Here is a 24341-nt window from a genome sequence, read left to right as displayed (position 1 = left end):
ATCAGGCGGTTTGAGTTCTGAGGACATTTATTTCCAGTTTTAAAAAAAGTGGCAGCACAGGTTCTACTTCCTTGGCTAAGGTACGGTAAGCTGTCAAATACACTCTGAAGCACTTAACAGCTTTAATGCCAGCCAATGCATTAGTACCATGAGCAGGGAACAAATGACAATGCAAAACAATTTCCCTCCCAAGCAATAAGCAGTTTAGAGAGCACCAGTGTGGTGGAGTACCTTTTCCAGTCTGAGGGCCACCTTCTCTTCTGACCAAATGTCTAAGGGACCACATGTCAGTGGAGGGCATATTAAATGGACACACACCACACACCCCTCTCTATCCAGCAAACAGGAGGCATTATCAGAGGTCAGAGACACATTCCAGACAGGCAAAAACACTCAGGATGGGTGCAAAGCAGGGCTCAGGAGGATGTGTGGCCTAGGGAGAATCCTAACGGCCACACAGAGAGGCCAAGGGGACCACATCTGGCCCCTGGGCCTGAGGTTCCCCATCCTTGGGTTTGAGCTGGAGTGAGATAAAATGGTGGCAGGGAGGGGGAAGAACAGAAGAATGTATACACACACCACTGCATTCAAATGTGCTAGAAATATCCCGTGATGACATTTAGCATAGAGAAGGGAACAACATTTTACCACTCGTGGTTGTCAGAAGAATAAGGTCTTCCCAAGCCCAAAGCAAATGCCTAACAGGTCTAGCTGAAGGAGGACTATTAATGATCTACACTAAGACTCTACTGGGGGGGGGGACACATGGGGCGAGCAGATGTTAATTTTAACGTTTTGAATACCGATCATTGCAACGAAAACTAAAAAAAGGAGAGAGAGTTCAAATAAATAAGAGGAACATGAGAAAAGAAGAGTTAAAATCTTACAACCATATAAATTGGAAAGACAACACATGCAAGACTTGGAGCCAGCCCTATCATTAGGCAGAGTGGAGCAGCAATCTCAGGCAATTAATTTTGTGTCATGAAGGGCAGCAGATTGTTAGTTGTTGAATTTCTTACTATTGTTTTTTTACTGTGAAGGAGAGGGACAGATGCCTGTGGGATTTGCTGACTCGGCTGCCAAAATAACTTTGTTGACCTGGAGTTCAATTCAGCCTGATTGGGCTGGGGGCGGGGGGAGATGTTTTACTCTCAGCCAGCAAAATGTCCCAGGCTGGCCCTAACTAGACTGCCAACCACAATGCGCAAGTCTTAAAGAAAACAAGCAGGCCAAAATGTGGGGGAGGGGGAAGAAGAGGGAGAAAGGACCTTGTTACCCATCTCCAGTCACTCTGTCCATGTTTTTCAATCTGGCCACGAAGATGCATTGGAGACTGGTCCTTAGAGTGAACAGGGCACTGCCCCACCAATTCCATCTGCGCTGCCTATCAGCTTCCTTCTCCTTAGTCTCATATGTTGCCCTTGTAGAATTCAGTAGGGAGATTAAAACTAGAATTAGCTGGCTCTGCCTGACATTGGCTCTAGTACCACCTACTGTTAGGCTCCCTTGCTTTCCACTCCAGCAGTCCCAATGGGTGCCAACCACTGCTGTGAATATGGATGAATACAGAACTAAAAGAATAATTTATTTAAAAATGACAGAGATTAATGCATCTTTGTGTCCCCCAAGTCATTGAGGGAGAAGAGGTAAAAGAGCTTATGAAAACTACAACTCACCTTATGGAAATCGTCAAAAGTGACAGCAGCCACAGCCCCCCGGATACGCGAGGCCAACGTTTTGCAAGCGTCGCCTACAAAGTCCAGGACACTGAACAGGCGGGATACGTCAGCAACAGGGGGGATCTCAAAGTGCCTGATGGGAAAATGGTTGCATACACTTCAACGCCTTCGCTGTTGTATAAACACTTAAAAAAACATGACAGCAGCAGCATTTAGCCAAGGTTCAAAAAGCCTGCTTGCCTTGGTAGCACTGTCTTCCAAATTTTGCTAGCCAGCTTGACCTAAGTTCCCATGATCACACCCCATCCCTTCCTTCCAAACCTTTCGTTTACCCTATATTTTACCATCATAATCCTATACAGTTACCAAAAAATCCAAACTACTTTGGGTCAAACTAGATGCAGTAGAGAAGATGTCTGTTGGTCTGCCCATTTACTGACATAAGTGGGTTTGGGTCCATTTATTTAAAAAAAGAACACAGAAGGAGTGTGAAAGGGACGGGAAGAACACCTCTCACTTTGCTGCAGACTGCTACTCTGGCCACTTTCTTCCAGCCAGTCCTTCATACTGGAAGCAAGCCGGGGGGGGGGGAGAGACTGGCTTAAATACAACAACAGAGCACACTGAGCCAAGCTAGAGGATTAGGAAGGGAAGGGGCAGGTCCCCCCCCCCCCTGCCATGGACTCTTCAACTTTTTGCTTTACATGTGAATAGGGCACACACACAAATAAAATACAGAAGTCTACCCCATCATGTCTTGTTTGGGCTTCCAAAAAATATGAATCCTGGAAGGCTAATAAGGGATGCAGTATATGCCTATGTACCTAGGTAAACTAAGTCAACCTAATAATCACAAAATCAGAGTCCTTTTGTTTTTAAAGGCAACAAAAATATCCATAGTTCTGCGCATACTCTCAGCCCTCCATACTGTAATTCACATGACCCCTTTCCCCTGGTTCCCCCACCCCAGCATCAGTGGCCTCCAACTCACCAGTTATAAGCCAGCTGGAGCTGCAGACGGGCGTGGTCAGCTGTTTCAATAGTGACGACATCAGTGCAGAAGTCCGGCCCCAGGAGGAGGCAGAGCGCGCGGCGAGCATGGGGGCGCTTGGGCCGTCCCCCCGACAGACTCAGCACTGTGAACTGCTCATCTGGCCCCAAAAGCACAAGTTCTGGCCCAAAGACCACCCTGAAAAGAAAGAGGGGGAAGCTTCTCAGTTCTTGACATGGAAATGACTTCTTAAAACGAATGCATGCGCGCACACACACACAAGCATCCCAAATGCCTAAATGTAAAATAAATGTGAATGTACGAAAGGATGGAAATTCAGGGGGCAGGTGGAAATATCATGGAGGAAGCCTCAGCCACACAATCAGGTTTCCATAACAAGTCTCATTCTTGCAGAATGAGTGCATCTTTCCTCACCATTGAGCTAGCACAGTGTTATGTCCCCAGAGACAAGCCCAGAGAAAGACCTGGGGGCGGGGGGAGAAGTGAGTGGGCTGAGGACCCCACCTTGTACCCTCGCAGGCACCTTCCTGTGAGCACAATTTATCTAAAGAGTCAGCCATCTCCTGTCTACCACATCTGCCCAATGACACTGAGAGGGGACCACAGAATGGAATAGGAATGCTTGCCTTCAGACCAGGACATTGGCCTGCGAGGATCCACATTCCTGAAGCAACGGGGTGGGGCTGAAGACAACCTAGACTGGATAGAGGGGCCGATGAGGCCTCAGTCGGCCTCAGTCCACCACTAGCCTTGGTCAGGATCAAGTTGCTCACTTGGTGCTTTCCAGGGAGCTGCCTGGCCTTGTGAGTACATATTGCAGATGGGTCAGAGCAGACAGCCACCCATCTATGATTTAGGAGAAAAGGCTACCAATCAGCCAGAGGCCACAAATTCCAGATATTAAGCCACAAGTGGGGAACTGATGGTCCTCCAGATGTTGGTGGACACCCAAGCCCCATCAGCCCCAGCCAACATGGCCAATGATCAAAGATGATGGGAGTTGTAGTTCAACACCTGGAGCTCCCCACTCCTGAATTAAGCAGTAGCCCCGATAAATTTTCTTCTATCCTGCTCCTCTTGCCCTTTATATTTACCTTCCTTCCCATTGCAGAGACCCACTTCCCTTCAATTCCATCCCCTTTTCCTCGCTTGCCATGTCTCTCTTTGGCATCACTCACCTCTTGACAATCCCCTTCCTCCTTTCAGTCACACAGCTTTCCTGGATCATTTTTACCAACTTAGGCTGGTGGCCCAGCTACGCCCATATCTGGACAGAGAACATCTTACTTCAGTTGTTCATGCTCTGGTAACCTCGAAATTGGACTACTGCAATGCACTATACATGGGGCTGCCCTTGAAGACGGTTCGGAAACTGCAGCTCGTGCAGAATGCAGCGGCCAGATTAATAACTGGAACCAAGTGGTTGGAGCATATAACACCGATTCTGGCCCGCTTGCACTGGCTGCCCATATGTTTCCAGGCCCAATTCAAGGTGCTGGTTTTAACCTATAAAGCCTTACACGGCACGGGCCCGCAATACCTGATGAAACGTCTCTCCCGATATGAACCTACCCATACACTGCGCTCAACATCGAAGGCCCTCCTCTGGGTGCCTACTCACAGAGACGCCCGGAAGGCGACTACAAGAGGGCCTTCTCGGTGGTGGCCCCCGAACTATGGAACACCCTGACGAGGTTCGCCTGGCGCCTACTTTACTATCTTTTCGGTGCCAGGTGAAAACCTTCCTCTTTGCCCAGGCATTTTAATGTTTTAATGTTTTAATATGTAATATTTTTAACACTCAATATATTAATATTTTAGTATTTGTATTTGATGTTTTAACAGACAGTGATATGATACATCCTTTTGTAACTTGATGACCAGTTGGTTTTTAAATTATATGTGAAGTGTTTTTATTTGATGTACACCGCCCAGAGAGCTTTGCTATGGGCGGTATAAAAGTCGAATTAAACAAACAAATAAATAAATAAATAAATTTGCCCCTCTGGACTGAAATACTCTTATCTACTTCCTCAACAGAGTGAGGGGGAAGATCACTATAGATGTGAAGGCATCAGAAAAATTCAAGGGGGATGGTTTTTCTCCTCCTTTCCCTCCCCAAAAAACTTTGTTTAGTTTTTTTTCCCTCTGAAAAACTGAGAGGGGAAAGGTGGGGGGATGAAAAACACACCAGGGTTTGTTTGTTTTTTCCATTTTTTTCCTGGGCCTTCACATCTCTAGAAAACACATTCCCTCACTGTGTCTCTCACCTGGACTTACGCTCCTTGTAATCATACACTTGCACAGCTGCATTGTGGGGGACACGGTAAGTGACAGCCCGTGTCCTATCACGTAACACCTCACCGCCCCCTTCAGACGACTCCCTGGAACGATCAACAACAGGGTCCCTCCCAATGGACAACAAGGCCTCCACTTTGGGGGGCAGTTCCTTCTCCCATAGTTCCTCATCCTGAGACAGCATGTAAGTGTAGCCAATTACAGCTCGGACCTGCAAGGAAAAGAGAGAGAGAGAGGTAGGCCAGGGTCTATGCTGAGCATTCGAGTACAACAGATTGTATAGACTCCAAAGATATCCTTGTCTGAAAAACTTTACCAGAATAACCTGGAAGATATTGTATGTTCACTTTATACAGCCTAAGAAACACAATGGCTTCTTTTGTTTCAGATGCAATTTGAGATAAAACAAAGAAGCTCCAGGGAAGTTAAATGTAATAATTATAGTTTTGAACAGGTATAGTTACCTCCACACTAGCACAGATCTCATCAGTGTGAACGCACAGAGACCACAAAGGAACAGCATAACTTTTCTGGAATTACGTGGAAGTGAAACTAAAACGGGAGGTTCTGCACAGCACAACATGGCACTATACCATCCAGTCAAGACGTTTAGTCACACATGAACCCCATTCAGCAAATATCCTTTCCAATGTTATTTAGAAGCTTTCTGTTTGCAGATTCTGACCATTTTATGGCTTTTCTTCCCCCATGAGAGAGACAGAGATAGATGGCATCATTACTAGTTTCCTTGCATTTCTTCTTTTTACAGCAGAAATAGTGCTATTTTGCTATTTAGTTGTAAGTAACAAAAGGAAACTAGTAATTTAAGCTCCCACAGCCATGACAAACAAAAGCCAACCAATGCAGGGGGAAAAAATCCCCAATTCTCCAGCAGGACTGAAATGGAGGCAACAACAGTGGAAGTTTTTTATTAAAGGCACAGTAGCCCTAGGAAATCTCAATAGCTCTTTACCAGCCCCACACTGGACAGGTTGATGCTGTAATGACTTTTTGTACTGTGCCCAAAATATTGCCACAAATCAGATCTGAAAAAATATAGGAGGGCAACACAGGAAGCTATGGACAATTATGAGTGATCTATAAAAAGAGTATGAAGAATTCCAGATAAAAAGGGCTAATGTGGAAGCGCCCCATGACCACCGTCTTCAAGCCTCTCGTAGGCTAATCTGTATAATCCAGACTGCAATATGCTATGGGGGGGAGGCGCATCACAAAAAGTGATTAAAGAGCAAGAAGCCCATGCAACACACAGGCCCAGCTGCATCCTAAGAATTGTTTCAATCTAGATAAATCTTAATCTGATCTCATATTCCAAATTTTCAACAGGGGACAACCAGGTGTCTCTGGAAAATTCACAGGCAGGGAATGGCATCAATATTCACCGCCTGCTGTTTATCCCAAGTATCTGGCAATCAGAGGGAGGCTCTGAATATGGAGTGATTTAGTGACTAAATGCATTATATTTACATCCTAGGATTCCTCCATGGAGCTCACGCTGGTATATATAGTTCTTCCCCTCCTCATTTTGTCCTCACAACAACTCTGTGAGGTAGGTTAGGTTGGGAGACAGTGATTGGCCCGAGGTCACCCAGGGAGCTTCATGGCTGAATTGGGATTTGAACCCACCTCTCCCAGGTCCTAGTCCAACAACCTAACCACAACACCACACTAGCGTTCATCTTTTATTAAAACCATACAAGCTAATGGCTGCCAAAGGAGAATGCAAACAAAAAATAATTTAACCCCTGGCCTTCCCAAAGAATGATTGAAAAATGTATTAGCCAGCCTGTCTTGGGGAAATTTGGAAGTCAATCAGATACCAGAGCACAAGCTAAAGCCAAACACCGAGTCATCCCATGGGCTCTATGGAACCACATTCTACTCAGAGTAGGTGCACTGAAATTAATGAACCTATGCAAGTCATGTTAACTAACTTCAGAGAATCTACTTGGAATAGAACCATCATTAGATACAACCATTTTCTCCAAATTACCCAACAACTATCGTGTTCGTCATTGAAGCAATTGCTGATGCCCCAGAGGAAGATATTGAGGGGGGAGGAAATGGAAGAAGCCTGGGCCCATATCCATTTGACTGTCTTCCTAATCCCCTCTAAGCACCTGAGTGCAAACCACATGATATCGATTACACCCCAATCATGGATTGTTATAGACCTTTTTATGGTAAGCCTGTTCAAAAAGCTTCAGCTGAAGGTGGGTTAATCAATAATGTAGAGAAGTACACACACTGTGTCAGAGTGCTGTGATACTTTTGTTCGCAGTGACCTCTGGAGGTGTGTGTCCCAAGGGTACTGCTAATTGACATGTTTTGGCTGCGCGGGAAAGAGGCTTATCCAGAAATAGCTGCCATCCACTAACCGCTGTCCTGCCTGCTCTGCTTACCTTTCCCGTCTTGATATCCCGCACATAAATGCCCTCGTTCTCAGCCAGCGGGATGGAGTGGCGCCGCTCCAATACTTCCACCTCCACCGGTGGCACATACTCAAGGGGGCCCTGGATCAGCCAACGGTCACCCGGCTTGTGTGTAACTTCCTCCCCATCCTGGGTGGGAGGTAGAGAAACAGAAAGGGAAAAGGTACCAGCATCCATCCACGTGAAAGCTGCCTGACTTTCCCTGGCCCAAACACAACCTTGCAGTGGTGGCTGGTACCCACTGAGACTGGTGGGGCAGAAGGCAGGGACACCAACAGTAGGTGGATCTAGAGCCAATGACAGTTTTTTTGTTGTTGTTATATGCCTTCAAGTTGATTGTGACTTATGGTGACCCTATGAATCAGCGACCTCCAAGAGCATCTGTCATGAATCACCCTGTTCAGATCTTGTAAGTCTGCCCATGTAAGTCAGGTCTGTGGCTTCCTTTATGGAATCAATTCATCTCTTGTTTGGCTCTCCTTTTTTTCTACTCCCTTCTGGTTTTCCCAGCATTATTGTCTTTTCTAGGGAATCATGTCTTCCCATTATGTGTCCAAAGTATGATAACGTCAGTTTCATCATTTTAGCTTCTAGTGATAGTTCTGGTTTAATTTGTTCTAACACCCAATTATTTGTCTCTTTTGCAGTCCATCATATGCACACAGCTCTCCTAAAACACCACATTTCAAATGAGTTGATTTTTCTCTTATCTGCAGCCAACTAACTCTGGTTTTGCCTGCATCCTCCTCCCTGCTGAGTTCTGCAAAGGTTAACACTGAGACTAAGGAGAAAGAAGCTGACAGGCAGGGCCACCCCCTGGACTGGGCAGGCAGATGCAGGCTGGTTGAGGGCAGACCAAGGCTGGTGGGGCAGTGCCCCATGTGCTCCGAAAGACCCCCCTCTACTGCTAGCTAGGGTCCTCCTACCTCGTTCGTATCTTCAAAGGGGCGAAGTGCCCGGAGCAGAAGGCCCTGTTCTTCCGAAAGGATGTAAATGTCCTGGATGCCCTTCTCCAGCCACTCTCCAGGCTGCAAGAAGAATGATATCTCCCCCTGCAGAAACATCAACGAGGGTTGGGGAAAACAGAGAGTGAAGCTTAGTAGCCAGCTTGAGAAATAGGGTGCTTTATTTTATTTTAACAAAATGTGTTGCTTACAAAGACCTCTACGTGATTTACAACAGACGATCTAAAATAGTAATTGAAAATACCAATGAAAAACAAACATTAAAAAGAAGTGGCATAGAAAATAATTTATGACATAAAACCGGTTTACAAAACACATATACTCACTAAAATCAAGCATCAAGATTATATGCCTGGGTAGACTTGCAGGAACCATTTTTTTTTCTAGCAGGCACTGATAACAATACAGTGAAGGCACCTTCCCAATATCAATGGGCAGGGAATTCCAAAGTGTAGGCGCTGCCACACTAAAGAATCTATTTCTTACAAGTGGAGAATGAACGTTACATGGCACTTGTAAAAGTGTGAGCCCTGCAGATCTCAGTGGTCAAGTGGGCATAAATGCCTTCTGTAAAATGGGCAGTCATTCTGCCATCATTTTCAGAAATGCTTACAAAATAACAGCCCTGTGACCTAAGATGCATGGCTAATGGCTTTCTAGCTTTATTGCTGTCGGCCAAGGATGGGGAACCTGTGGCTCTCCAGATGTTGCTGGACTCCAGGTCCCAACATTCCCAACTGGCCTGGTCAATAGTCAGGGATAACGACAGCTGGAGTCTAGCAACATCTGGAAGGCTACGTGTTCTCCATCCCTGATGTAGGCCAATTATTTGCAAAATAAGGTACATGCTTATGGAAATCAACATGGGCTCATAACTCATGATGAAATATGGAAAGATCTCAGCTTATATGGCCAATCACCCAACTATTTGAGATATTTGCTATATGCAAGTAATTGTTTCCTCTCCCCCCTCCAAAATGAGGTAGTGCTGTGTGTTACTGACATAAGAACAGTCATTTCCACATGCACATTATCTTGAACAGATGCATCTTTTAAGACATTACTTTTCACCATTGTGTCCTGGGGAATGCCAGTTTCCTTGAAAGTTTATCAAGATCTCCATAATAAGATGACTAGAAATGGTAAAGAAACTTTTCCGAAAGATTGGTAGCATTGGGCAAGCTATCTTCCCATGTACTACACAGCCACGACAAAACATTGGAGGGGGGACAGGGGGAGGACTTGTTACAGGGAAATACAACAGTAAGGATCAACATACCTGGTCAGACCCCCTCACACAAACTGACCAGACACCCTACAACATGCACCAGAATTCTCTGCATGGCATGGAATTCCTGTATGTGGCACCTCGATGTAGAAAAGGTTCTCTGAAGGAATACAGTTTTCAAAGCTACTCCTCTAAGAGATAGGTGCTACTCAAGTTGTTGATGTTATACGCCCCAGGCTGCTTACCATATACAGATAAATAAATGCATTCCCCTACAGCGTAAGGAGATCTGTCATAATTGCAAGTATGAAACTCCTGCTGTTCTTTCTGTAGCAACTTGAGCTTGGGCACATACCTTGATCACCTTCTTCTGCCCAAGTTGGGGTTTGCCATCTGCACCCACCGGGTCACAAACCACACAGTACTGGCAGCTGTTCAGGGTGGTAATATCGACAACACCCAGCACTTCCTCATAAACGTCAGGGATGTGGGCCTCAGTGTCAGCCATGGTGATCAGCCATTCTTCTCCTGTCTTCCTTGTAACATCCCGGGAGTCCCGGAATGTCTTGGTGGCCCGGAGGTGCAGTGCTTTCTACAAAGGGAGGGGAAAGAAAGAGGCAAGAGGTTTTTTTAAAAATTACATTTATATCCCATCTTTCCTCCAAGGAGTTCAACATGGCATCCAAACATGGTTCTCCCCCTCCCAATTTTATCCTCCTAACAACCCTGTAAGGTAGGTTACGCTGACAGGCAGTGACCAGCCCAAGGTCCTGGGCTCCTACTAGGAGGAAGGACGGGATATATATATATATATATATGTGTGAAAATGGACAGCCTTCAAGTCGATTCTGACTTATAGTGACCCTATGAATAGGGCTTTCATGGTAAGCAGTATTCAGAGGTGGTTTACCGTTGCCTTCCTCTGAGGCTGAGAGGCAGTGACTGGCCCAAGGTCACCCAGTGAGCTTCATGGCTGTGTAGGGAATCGAACCCTGGTCTCCCAGGTCATAGTCCAACACTTTAACCACTATACCATACTGGCGCTCTCAATCAATCAATCAATCAATCAATCTCTTACACTCACCACTTGGGGCAACAAAGACATTGCTCACCTTGTCGGTCAGGATGTAGGCGTCCACAGTATCAACAACTTGTTCAAATACACCAGGCAGGTAAGCCCCAACCCGCTTCACCAGCCACTCCTCACCTGCAAAAAAAGAGGGAGACACAGGATAGGCCATACTGAAAAAGACACATTAGAAGGCTGAGGGTGGGACAGCAGGAATACCTGTCACACGTTTTTTGCCCTCTCTGTCCTCGCACTCTTTCCGGGCCTGAAGTCTTATGGCTTGGTTGGGCCGGATGACGGTGGCCTGGATGGTCTGCACAACTTCAACTTCCTTTCGTGGGATGTAGGTGCCTGTAAACAAGGACGTCATACAAGCAGGTTGGCCTTAAACTGGACTTGATGGAAAGGAAAAGATCAAAGAAGTGGCCTTTTCCCAAGTCCAGCCATTGGTCCACCTAGCTCAGTGCTATCAACTCGGACTGGCAGTGACTCTTCAGAGCCTCAGGTGGTTTTTCACATCAGCTCCTACCTGATCCTTTTAACTGGCAATGCCAGGGATTGATCCTGGGGCCCTCCACATTCCAAGCATTTGTGCTACTACTGAACTTTGGCTCTTCCCCTGTTGATTATCACTTACCAGGCCCTTCAAATAGCCATTCGTCTCCAGCAACATATTTGCTTGTATGGGCATCCTCAAAGTCCAAGAGGGCTTTCAGATGGAGGGCGGTGTCAGGTAAGACAATCTGCAGAGGTGTCACACCCTGAAGAGAGGGAGAGGCAATGGGGAAAGGGAGTCATAGCAACAGAGGCACTACCATAGGCCTCTCCTCTAGAGAACTTCAAAGCATTGGCCCCTCTCACTCACTCTCACACTCACACACTCTCTCTCTCACTCTGACTGGATGAGACCAAGAACCTGTCCAGCATTCTCTCTGTGTGTGTCTAACAAGTGTCTTTACCAACCCCTCAAGAAAGACATTTATTCAAAACAAAAAAACCAGAATGCTGTTAGGCCTTTGGTCTCATCCAGCGGGGCTCTTTATTGAAAGGTTTTTCATTTGGATCACATACAAAACACTACAAAAAGAAATAAACTTTTGAAACAATATAGCCAACATTTCCAACTAAAATATTTGGTGCATATGTTCTATAATCTAAGAATTTTGAAAGGGCCTTTATCGAGCTATGCCTGATCTCCAAGGAGCATTACGGAATACTTAATCAAGAGTCTAGAAATGCTTTGGAATGGAGTCCATCCAGCATTCTGTTCTCACAGTGGCCAACTAGATGCCTCTGGGAAGCTCACAAGCTGCACAATAACACTTTCCTGCTGAGAATCCCCAGCTTCTATCATTCAGAGGCATATTGTCTCCGATACTGGAGGTAACATAACCGTTATGACTAATAGTATTAGGCCCTAACACATATGCCCAGCCTCTAATGACCCTGTTGCAAGGGACCTCTGATTATCACCTCGCTGTGGGCCTCTCCGTGGAGAGGGAAAGCTCACATATCTTTACCTGCTGTATCTCTTCCCCTGGGTACACAGGGAAGGGGTCCTGAGCCAGCCTGATCTCCAGGTCAGCATGTCTGAGCCGCACCTGCCCGACAGCATCAAGCTGAACTGCACCATCGGTTCCACGAGCCACTGGATTGAGGATGATACAGTAATGGAGAGGGGGGACCATCACCATCTTTACTGGGGCAAATACGATCCTGGAGCAGAAGCAGGGTTTGGAGAGAAGAATTAAAAGGCTCACCTAAGATTTTGGACTTGTTGGTTTTTCATGGCTGGAAAGAGACAATCCTAGATTTGAGCTCACTGGCAGCTCAGGTTTAGCAAAATGATCTTATTTGACCCGCAATTTTGCAAAGCTTGCATGGCAAGTGTCTCACAAAATGTTTTGCTCTGATCTAGCAAGCTCAAGCCAGTAGCCATTACTGAAATAGTTAATACCATTGTATATGAAGCTTCGGTGAAAATGAAGCTAACCAGAAGTCAGGAAATCAGATATCCTGATTTATATACTATCCTTATAACCAGGAATGCCAAGAGTAGAATTATGTTCTATAGTAACATACCCAAGAACTGCAGAGCTTGGTTTTTTCCTACTTTTTGTTAGTAATTTTCTCTTATAGCTATTTTAAAATAATTATTCTATTACTATGGTTGCCCCCTTGCATACAAATAAGATCCATTAAAAAAGAAATCAGACATCCCACCCTGGGACCTTATGATGAAGGGCAGGTATGAAATCTTATAAATAAATATCAAAAGCAGCAAAGAGTTCATCTGTGGAAGAGAGAAAACTGCAAGACAGGGACATCTTAAGACTGCTTTTTGATCATCAATAGTTGGTGGCAGCACTGATGCATTTACCAGGGAAAGAGGCCTTTTCTGCTAACTACTCATCTGGTTTCCCTCTTTTGAGACTCACTCACCTCTCATTTTCTTGGCGGATATAGGTCCTGGGCCCCACTTCTACTCTAGTCACATTTGAGTTCTGGTCCAAGACATGGATGAAATGATATGGTGGGATCCGGATTATTGATTCAGCTGCCATGTTGTCTCCTGAGAGGGATTGCAAAGGGAGCGCAACAGTCGATTAGAAATCTGATCAAACTCTCCAATACAAAACACTGCTGTACGGGCACACCCTGGCCTCTGAGTCATCATCCGTCCCCCCTCCCCCCTCCCCTCACAAATAGGCAGGGCTTCCTGCAACAACCTTTGTACTCACAGTATGATAAATCAATACAGTACTTTTCATTGCACTTAATCCTTCAGCAAACTGAGGAAAGTAGCCTGCCTGGGATGCAGAAACTATTATGCAGCAACCAGCACCCTTGAGGTGCTGTTGAAGGGACACACCCACTTTCACAGAACAGAAAGAAGCTCCCTAGGCAATTACAGGCGAACTGGTTGGCAGACAGGAACATAATAACTATCATCATAAAAAGACTAGGACAGAAGATTACCAGACCTGAATCTTGTTGAAAATAGAAATTTCAGTGTTGACTTCTGGACAAGCTTAAGGGAACTTGATCTGTGAAAAAAATGCAGGAAAATTAGATAGCTAGCTATGGGCAAACAGAGGTAATAACTAAGTCCAAATTCCACAAGTCCAGATTCAGCATTTTATAGGAGAGTAAAGTTCTCCACCCTACCTGCTTAAAAAGAATCAATAAATCTGAGATATCTTTCTCATACTTTTCTGTAACTACTCTCTAACTCTAGATATACAGATGGCCAAAATACACCCCAATGGAAGTATCTGCTAGCTTTGAAAAAGTGAGAACTCACCAGATTCAGTGTCCACACAGACCAGAGGGAGGAAGTAGTTGATGGGGGTGGGGGAAAGGTTGTTCAGGGAAAGTGCTTGTTTTCTAGAGACCTTGCACGCCGTAATAGGAATTCCCCTGAAGCATTTAGTTCCCGGTAGAGGAGGAGCAAAGGATGGCAGAGAGCCGTTTAAAGGGAAAGGCAGATTGCAAAATGGATTGTGAAATTTAAATTATGACCCTAACAGCATGGAAGGAATCACAACGGTAGAAGGCACAGAACCCCTCCCTGCTTTAAAGAACGGGGTGAAGGGATATTGATAGTTTCATCCCTTTACCATGATTCTGAAGTCATCACAAACTTATTCAAAGGAACTGGAGTTATAGAGGATGGAGATTAACAGCTGAAGCTTGAGTTGGTATGGAGAAGCAGTGGTGTGAAGCACTTTACTTGTTGAAAGCCTGCCTGTTACACAGCTGTAAAGGCACAAGAGCATTGCCAAGGAGGAAAAGCGGCAATCCATGCTACTATATAAACACCATATACACACTTGAGACTGACTCGCTTATTCTTAAAATTGTTAGGAAATCTCTGCTTCACCTGGAAGCATTTTTCGATATCATACTGGGCCAGGTGAGCCAATAGCCTGACAGAGGCTTAGCAAAACATTTGAAATTCTGCTTGGTTATTTATTTTTAAAGTTACAAAGGTCCCGCTGGAAACAAAGATATTAGCAACCCCAGCTGCTCAAAGCTGGCAAGTTGCCAATGATTGCTTTGGGGGTGGGACTCCTGTGTGTGAAAAGAAGGAATGCAACAGGTGTTTCTTGTTTCATCACTGCACCTCTGAGGGAAAGCCCAGCATTTAAAGGCACAGGAGCAGCAGCCAGCTGGTCACCCTAACCCAGGGATGGAGAACCTCAGGCCTGGGCGCCAAATGCAGGCGGCCTCGCTATTGGGGCCTTGGGATGCTCCTTAGGCCACATACCCTTCCTCTCCAAGAGTGTTTTCGCCGGTGGCGAATGTGTCTTTGAACTCTGATCATGCTTCTTGCTTGCCTAGATGGAGAATAGAGAGGGGTGCGCAAATCAGTCCACATTTGTCTCTCCACCCACTTTTGCTCCTGGCCCCACCCACAGGCACATGGCCCTCAGAGGGTGGCCTAGAAGGGAATGTGGCCCTCCAACTGAAAAAAGTTCCCTGCCCCTGCCCTAATCTATTTTACATCCAGCATTTCCATGCATCATCAGATATAAAAGTTTATACAGTTCACAGTAAAGATTTTAAGAGTGTTCTCTCAGCAGTAGCAAATGGTTTAGTAGGGCTCGTGAGACGGTTATGGTGAGGTCTGTTTGATTATATTATAAAGGAAGATTTAATTGTCCCTTCCTAAGGTAGATATCCTCAAAGGATGTAGAGTGTTTTTCTTCCTGAAGTATTTTACCATTTACAGGTCAAAGTTGTTGTGTTTTTTAAACACACACACACACACACACACACACACACACACACACACACACACACACACCTACCTACCTACCTACCTGCAGGCCATTTAACAGACCACCAATTTTTTACTGTGAACATCTCAGGCCATATCTACATTATGAACCTAAACTGGCTTAACTATCATAATTCCTAGCCCTAAGGAACTATGGGAATTGTAGCTATTTTAGGGGCCAAGGGATCTCTGCCAGAGATGTTATCCTGCAGTGCCCAGGATCCCATGGGGGAAAGGGCTGTAGCTCAGTGGTAGAGCATTGGCTTCGCATGCAAGAGGTCCTTAGGTCAGTCCCTGACATCTCCAGGTAGGACCGTGAGATATCCCAGCTTGGAACCCTGGAGAGCCACTGCCAGTCAGTATAGATAGTACTGAGCTAGATGGACCAATGGTCTGACTCAGAATAAGGCAGCTTCCTATGTTCCTAAAGAACTGGCACCTAATTTTAAACCGCTTTACATTTGTATTATACATGCACTCTTCGTATGCAGTATCAGAATAGGTGGCTGTGTATGTATACATATAGGGAACACATTCTAGGCACTGGAAAAGTGTCTGCTGTAACAGGATGAAGGAACCCTTTCCCTCCGTTCCACAACAGCCAGTCCAGGTAGGCTAGTCATGCCAGAGGCTATCAAGTAGGCTGCCATGACACCCCCTTAGTTGGCGGTCCGAGGCAGGTATTGAGGAGGGGAGACAGAGAGATCACCCAGTCTAACTGGCTCTTGTCTGAGCCTGACCCAGCATAACTTGCTTTTCCCTGTCAGACCCCAACTTATACACACATGTAGTGTGTAGTGGCACCTACCTTTTGGAATTCCCTCCCCTGAAATATTAGACAGACACCATCTCTGTTATCTTTTCAGCACCTACTGAAGACCTTCCTTTTTCAACAAACCTTTTAAGTAGAGACCTTATCCCAGTCTGTGTTGGAAATGCTTTTTAATAAGTTTTTAAAGCTTTTTTTTTTTAAGATGTTTTTAAATATTTTTTAAAAAAGATGTTTTGTTTTATTATGTTTTTAAGGATGTTTTGGTTTTAATATATACATAATATACGTCATAAGTCTGTTTTTATGATGTTTTAGAGGGTTTTTAGTGCTTTTGTTTGCCACCCTGGGCTCCTACTGGGAGTAAGGGAAGGATATAAATCTCATAAATAAATAAATACATGTAGCGTAACACCAGAATCTAGACACAAGAGAGGAATATTCCCTTCCATGTCTGGCAGAAATGAACACAAGACCCTAACAGGCAATTTGATGAAGTTTATTAAGAGTTAAAAGAGGACAACTGGAGGAGACAGAAGGTTGCTTCAAGAAAATAAAGAACAGTTTAGTCTAAGCCTACCTATTCTGCTACAGCTACTTCCAGTCTGTCTCAGGGCTCCTTCAAGTGTAAAGTAGCAGGGTTGATGGTCAGGTGAGATGAGAGACAAAGACATGTGGCAACAGTCTACTTTAAAGAGTTTAAAGAGTCTAAGTTTGTACTTAGACTTTCAAAAAGCTTTTGACAAGGTACCTCACCAAAGACTTCTGAGGAAGCTTAGCAGTCATGGAATAAGAGGAGAGGTCCTCTTGTGGATAAGAAATTGGTTAAGAAGCAGAAAGCAGAGAGTAGGAATAAATGGACAGTTCTCCCAATGGAGGGCTGTAGAAAGTGGAGTCCCTCAAGGATCGGTATTGGGACCTGTACTTTTCAACTTGTTCATTAATGACCTAGAATTAGGAGTGAGCAGTGAAGTGGCCAAGTTTGCTGACAACACTAAATTGTTCAGGGTTGTTAAAACAAAAAGGGATTGCGAAGAGCTCCAAAAAGACCTCTCCAAACTGAGTGAATGGGCGGGAAAATGGCAAATGCAATTCAATATAAACAAGTGTAAAATTATGCATATTGGAGCAAAAAATCTTAATTTCACATATACGCTCATGGGGTCTGAACTGGCGGTGACTGACCAGGAGAGAGACCTCGGGGTTGTAGTGGACAGCACGATGAAAATGTCGACCCAGTGTGCGGCAGCTGTGAAAAAGGCAAATTCCATGCTAGCAATAATTAGGAAAGGTATTGAAAATAAAACAGCCGATATCATAATGCCGTTGTATAAATCTATGGTGCGGCCGCATTTGGAATACTGTGTACAGTTCTGGTCGCCTCATCTCAAAAAGGATATTATAGAGTTGAAAAAGGTTCAGAAGAGGGCAACCAGAATGATCAAGGGGATGGAGCGACTCCCTTACAAGGAAAGGTTGCAGCATTTGGGGCTTTTTAGTTTAGAGAAAAGGCGGGTCAGAGACGACATGATAGAAGTGTATAAAATTATACATGGCATTGAGAAAGTGGATAGAGAAAAGTTCTTCTCCCTCTCTCATAATACTAGAACTCGTGGACATTCAAAGAAGCTGAATGTTGGAAGATTCAGGACAGACAAAAGGAAGTACTTCTTTACTCAGCACATAATTAAACTATGGAATTTGCTCCCACAAGATGCAGTAATGGCCACCAGCTTGGATGGCTTTAAAAGAAGATTAGACAAATTCATGGAGGACAGGGCTATCAATGGCTACTAGCCGCGATGGCTGTGCTCTGCCACCCTAGTCAGAGGCAGCGTGCTTCTGAAAACCAGTTGCCGGAAGCCTCAGGAGGGGGGAGTGTTCTTGCACTCGGGTCCTGCTTGCGGGCTTCCCCCAGGCACCTGGTTGGCCACTGTGAGAACAGGATGCTGGACTAGATGGGCCACTGGCCTGATCCAGCAGGCTCTTCTTATGTTCTTATGTTCACCCAGCTGACATTGGCCAGCCAATCACCAGGCAGTCATGTAGGCAGGGGCTAGGCCTGAAACCATTAAGGTTAAAATGGGCCTGAGATGGGCCATTCAAGTGGAAACAGCATCTTTCCTCAGCTTCTAAACATGACTCCTTTGTTTACAGATGATGGAGGACTGGGGAGATTTAGTAATCTTAAAAGGGACAGGTTGGGGACAGCACAACTGTACATTTGCTGCTTGTAAAAAAGCAATAGTGTATCCACTTCTGAAAAAGCCTACCCTGGATCCCCCAGTTTACAATAACTACTGGGTGGTGACAAACACCCCCTTTTGTGGCAAGGTGGAGAAGTTGCAGGAAGTCCTGGAAGATATGGACTAGGGACAGCCACCTGTTGGGTATGCTTTACTTAGGATTTCTGCATTGCACAGGGGGGGACTTGATTGCCTTATAGGCCCTTTCCAACTCTACTATTCTATCATCTGCATCTATTTGAATCTGAGTTCAGATGTGGTTTTGGGAATGAATCAGCCTTGGTCACCCTGATGGAGGAACTGTACTGAGAGCAGGATAGGGGAAATGGGTCTCTGCTCCTGTTTCTCAATCTGTCTGTGACAGTATCCTCCTGGACCAGTTCTCTGGGATAGATACTGGGGACATCATTTTACAGCGGTTCCGTTTCTACCTGCAGGGGCATGTCCAGAGAATAGCATTGGGGAGTTGTGTCTTGGCTCCAAGGTTCTTGGTGCTATGCAGGGCATGATCCTGTGACTGATGCTGTTTAACGGCCACGGTCATTGAGTTTTGGGGCAAAGTGTCATCAGTATTATACAGCCACAAGAGTGGATGGATACTATCGCCAGCATGGATTTTTTGCATTCTGCCATGTTAAATTGAAAATACTCCCCATGCCATTCTGCTGCTTCCCATAAGCACATTGCAAAACAAACCCTTACAAAATGTAGAGTCCTGAACTTGGAAACACTTGCTTAACAACCCTCTAAGTTTTCATAGCGATACACAAAACAGTTATGAGAGAATCAAGAATTCAAAGGGTAAAACAAGAGAAAAGAAATCCAGACCCCTTTTGGACTTTTTTCTGTCAGTGGTCTCAAACTTTCTTGAAATTAATTAAAAATCAGCCAGATTCACAGAGTATCTGTAATCCTATTACTGACCTTGCCCCATACTCTGACCTTCATCTTCTGCAGTTTAAAAGTTAAAAAATGCCTGGCTGATTTTTAATTAATTTAAGAAATTTTACATTGAAGTCTATTATAACATCGGGCATGCTCAGTAAGAACCAATTGTCAGTGTTCTAGAAAGCCAGATTCACAGCTGTTTGGCTTAGCTAATTGGGTGGCCACATCCAGCCAGGCCTTTATTTTTAGACAGTCATGGCTTCCCCCAAAGAATCCTGGGAAGTATAGTTTGTGAAAGGTGTTCCAAGTTGTTAGGAGACTCCTATTCCTTGCACACAGGAGTGGCCCTATTCCCTTCACAGAGTTACAATCCACAGACGAGGGCTGGTGAAATAAAGGTCTGATGTGGATGTGGTCAGTGACACCTTTGGTTTAAATTTGGGTGGGAGACTACACGTGCCTGCTGTAGAATAAAAAGGTGGGGGAAACCCTGAAAAACAGTGATACTGTTCACAATGTTTTCTTTTTGGAAAGGAAAGGGGCTTTCTTCCACCCAGTGCCCACCTACTCAATCTCCCCCACACCCTATCTCCCCCACACCCTTCCTCCCCCCTCGCTGCCCCTCCTCCAAGTCAGTTTCACCTATCCTAAGCATGATTGTACAGGAGTAAATCTCACTGAACTCAATAAGCATGCATAGAATCATAGAATAGTAGATTTGGAAGGGGCCTATAAGGCCATCGAGTCCAACCCCTGCGCAATGCAGGAATCCAAATCAAAGCATTCCCGACAGATGGCTGTCCAGCTGCCTCTTAAACGCCTCCAGTGTCGGAGACTCCACTACCTCTCTAGGTAATTGATTCCATTGTTGTATGGCTCTAACAGGAAGTTTTTCCTGATGTCCAGTCGAAATCTGGCTTCCTGTAACTTGAGCCCATTATTCCGTGTTCTGCACTCTGAGATGATCGAGAAGAGATCCTATGCAAATGATCAAACCTGTCCTGCCCTCCTCCCCCCTCCCTTCCCTCTCCTGTCCCCTTCACCTCCTCCTCCTCCTCCATGGTCAGTTTTACTTATTCTAAGCATGATTGCACAGGAGTAAATCCGACTGAACTCAATAAACATGCAAATGATCAGACCTTCCTTTCCTCTCCTCTCCTCTCCTCTCCCTCCTTCCTTTCTCCTCCTCTCCATCCCCTCCCCTCCCCTCCTTCCACTTTCCTGTCCCTTCTTCCTCCCCTCCCATCTTTCTTTGTCCTCCTCCCCTGTCCACTCCAGACCTCCCTCCTTCCCCCCACACATGGTTTCACCTAGCCTAAGCATGATTGCATGGAAGTAAATCCCACTGAACAATATGCAAATGATCAAATCTGCCCTCCCCTTCTCCTTTCTCCTCCATCTTGCCCCTCCCCTCCCCCTTCCTTTGCCCCTCCCTTCCCCTCCCCACCCCCTTCCAATCCCCTCTTCCTCCCCTCCCCCTCGGTCAGTTTTCCCTATTTTAAGCATAACTGCATGAGAGTAAATCCCACTGAACTCAGTAAGCATGCAAATGATCAAACCATCCTCCTCGCCTCCCCCCTGCCCCTCCCCCCTGCCCTTCCTCCTCCTCTCCCCCCTGCCCTTCCTCCTCCTCTCCCCCCTGCCTTTCCTCCTCTCCTCCCCATCCTCCTATGGTCAGTTTCACCTATTCTAAGCATGATTGCAGGAGAGAAAATCCAATTGAACTCAAGTATGCAAACGATCCATCCATTCTCAGCAAACTTCCACAGGATCCCATTTCTTACCTCCCAAATTAAAAAGCAGAGAAATTCACTAGCCTCTTGATCTAGACTCCTGACAGCATTGCTCTCAGCTTCTTCAACACTCTCAAACCCCCTCACCACGTTAAGGCATGCATCCTAGAGGAAGTGTACTGCCCTACAAATCTGTAAAAATGCAAACACAATTTGGGTAGGTCTTTCACAGTCCAATCCATTTCCTGTGTAGCTTGGAAGAATTTGGTAACATGTGCCTCTAAGCACATGGTGAGTGATGGCAACACCTGCAATCAGCCCAAATAACAGAAACAAGACATGTGCTGTGCTGATCTTGTTTTAGCAGGAAGGAAACAACATTAAGACAGTTGATATAGTTCAGAAAGTCACTTTAAATATGTTTGATTTACTTTGCAATTTTAGTGGTTTCCTATAGTAAATCATTTTCTTTTGCTTCTGTTTCTGTGAATATGTGAAGTATAGCAACACTGCAGAATTTACACTAAAAAAACCTCCAAAAACAATTGTGAAATAATGGCACTGACTATTCTGCAGTCTCCAATGGACATGAGGAGTGTCTCAGTTTGGACAAGATGAAACAGTAGGAAGTGAAATGTATTTTGTCAAATCTTTAGGTGTGCTCTATGTTTTTAACTGAGCATGCCCATCTTTCCTTAAATGAAGTGTCTGAAGCATAGCAGGCTGAAAACATGCATCTCGGGCAGGCCAAGTTTGTTTTTTCCAACAGCTAGATTCATTGCTTAAGTAGCAACATATTGTAATCAGTCTGATTTTACACAAAACTGCAGAGTCAGATTCAACTGTTAATGCACCCAAAATAGAACATAACCTCCAGTTTGAAACACACAAGACTGTCTTCACCGTCATAAGACATCGACCAATAAAAAGGCTTTGAAATTAATAAAAAGAAATTTGACACAGTTTCTAGGATGAATAACGAGAGAAATATACTTTTCTAGGTTAGATTCTTTGTAGGAACAGTAGTAACACAGGAAAGAAGCAAAGTAAGAACACCAACAAACATACAAAAATGTAATTCTTCATCTTTGGAGATGGCAGGTGTTGCCACCACTCACCATATGCTCAAAGGCACATGTTATCAAATTCTTCCAAGCTACACAGGAAGTGGATTGGACTGTGGAAGATCAACCAAATTGTGCCTGCATTTTGACAAATTTGTAGGGCAGTACAATATCTCAGAGGTCAGGTCTCCTGCTTTCCTAGTGCATTCGCTATAGCTGCCCAAATTCCCTGCTTTTTACAGTTTGACAGAAATATCTATTGGCTATAGGTATATTGTTAAACAGCAAGGGTTTTCTGCCTATTAGTAAATATTAATAATACACAGCTGTTACTCCATAATATCTGAATCAGGACAGAAGATGCCGAGTATGGTCTGGAATGTGGTCTGGATGCAGTTGTGGAATGGACTGAGTTTGAACTGTGGCAAGACAGAGGCACTGTAAATGGGTGGTTGCTGTGACCAGGAGATTGGCTATTTGCCTGTCTTCAATGGGGTTTTCTCTCTGAAAGCACAGATTTGTATTTTAGGGGTGCTCTTGGATCCATCTCTGTTACTTGAGGCTCGGGTAGCCTCAGTGGCAAGGAGTGCCTTTTACCAGCTCTGGCTGGTGCACCAACTACTACCATTGCTAGACAGGGATGGTCTGGCTATGGTGATTCATGTACTGGTAACCTCAAGGCCTGATTACCGCAGTGTGCATTATGTGCACCTGGTCCTGAGCTCCAGCTGGTGCAAAATGCTGCTGCTAGACAGTTGATGGTTACAGACTGCACATAACTCCAGCTTCCTGTATGTTACTGAGCCAGGTGCAAGGTTCTTGTATTAATTTACAAGTCCCTTAACAACTTAGGTCCAGGATATCTTAAGGACTGCCTGATCCCTTATATCCTCTCCCAATCACAGAGATCTTTGGGGAAGTATCTGTTGCTGGTCCCACAAAGCTCAAATGCATGGCTCATAATTACTGGAAGCCATGCATTCAGTGTTGTGGGCCCAAGTCTCTGGAACTCCCTTCTGACTGAGATTGGGCAGGCACCCTCTTTGCTGAACTTTAGGCATATGACCAAGTCTTTCTTTCCAGCAGACATTTTAACATACTGTTTGGTTTTATGATTACTTTTTGTCTTATTCCCTGTATGGTTTATTTTTATGCACACCACTTAGAAATTCCAATGACTATGCAGTATATAAACGCCTTAAATAAAATAGGTATTTCTCTTCAACTAGTGAAATGATTTACTTGTGGTTATGAGTGCAAGCTTTAAATCCCTTCAAATTTCAACAGTTTTTTATTACATTTACAGAACAAACCTAACCACGTCTGATTCAGAAGTTCTACACAATTCAAAGGGGCTTATTCCTAGGTAAATGGGAGTAGGATCGCAGCCATTGTCTCATCCCTATTTACCCATTCATCCAGAATATTAGCCTACCTTCCAAGATTGTTGTAATGATTACTAAGGTAATGTTTATCTAATGATTTGAACACTTTTCTGGTTATTGTAAAGTGGATTCACATAATGGTTTGTAAACCTTTTTTGTTATTGAAATTTCAGCCTGAATAGGAATTCCATATGATACGAAAGCTTGTTTTTTACATTGTAAATACCAGTTTCTCCACCCCACTTTCTTGCAGGGCCTACACTTTTTCTTCTCCACAAGCCCACTGTAGACACGTCTGCCCTACAAAATTATAAGTTATAGACTTTAAAAGGCACTAGACTGTTAATTCTTTTGACTGAAGGTAGAGTTTCCTGGTTACTTTTGATGGAACAGCCAATTTATATCCTACCCGTTGCGGAAAAAATGCAAATGTGAAGAAATCAGGATTGAAATTGATTGCTCATAATTGCACTGCGATTTTTCCTACTCCGGCAGCATAATATGGAAATCACAAATCAAACAGGAAACTGGGGGGGGGGAGGGTCAGTCGCGAGTCGCTCTTACTACGCATGCGGCAAACCTATCATACATTCCTTACGGTTACCGGAGTAATGTGTCTCCAATACTGTTTTCCTGAGTCTGGCATACGTCTGCGCATGCGGGGGCAGCGCCCAACAGCGTGGGACTGCCACTCACTTGAGGAGCATGCGCTATGGTTTATTTACACTATCTTCTATGTATCCGGGCGCGCGACACACCACACAAG

At 44.8% G+C, this 24341-nt stretch overlaps 1 protein-coding gene across 1 annotated transcript; it reads right to left on the bottom strand.

Annotated features, from left to right (window-relative positions):
• Positions 1-2: 2 nt before the first annotated feature.
• MVP (major vault protein) lies at positions 3-24255 on the bottom strand (the record flags this gene model as incomplete). The annotated part of the gene is made up of 14 exons (XM_061591600.1): positions 24180-24255; positions 13692-13754; positions 13150-13279; positions 12228-12423; positions 11345-11468; positions 10927-11058; positions 10751-10845; positions 9994-10230; positions 8372-8497; positions 7416-7574; positions 4965-5203; positions 2674-2871; positions 1680-1815; positions 3-17 (listed from the first exon to the last, which is right to left on the bottom strand). Coding segments are annotated over exons 3-14 (1779 nt in total), but the record flags the coding sequence as incomplete, so codon positions are not given.
• Between the last annotated feature and the right edge of the window lie 86 nt (positions 24256-24341).

Source organism: Rhineura floridana, chromosome 11 (genome assembly GCF_030035675.1).
Source record: "Rhineura floridana isolate rRhiFlo1 chromosome 11, rRhiFlo1.hap2, whole genome shotgun sequence".
NCBI lineage: Eukaryota > Metazoa > Chordata > Lepidosauria > Squamata > Rhineuridae > Rhineura > Rhineura floridana.
The sequence above is the reverse complement of the archived record's forward strand: the minus strand, read 5'-3'. Positions and strand labels throughout refer to the sequence as shown.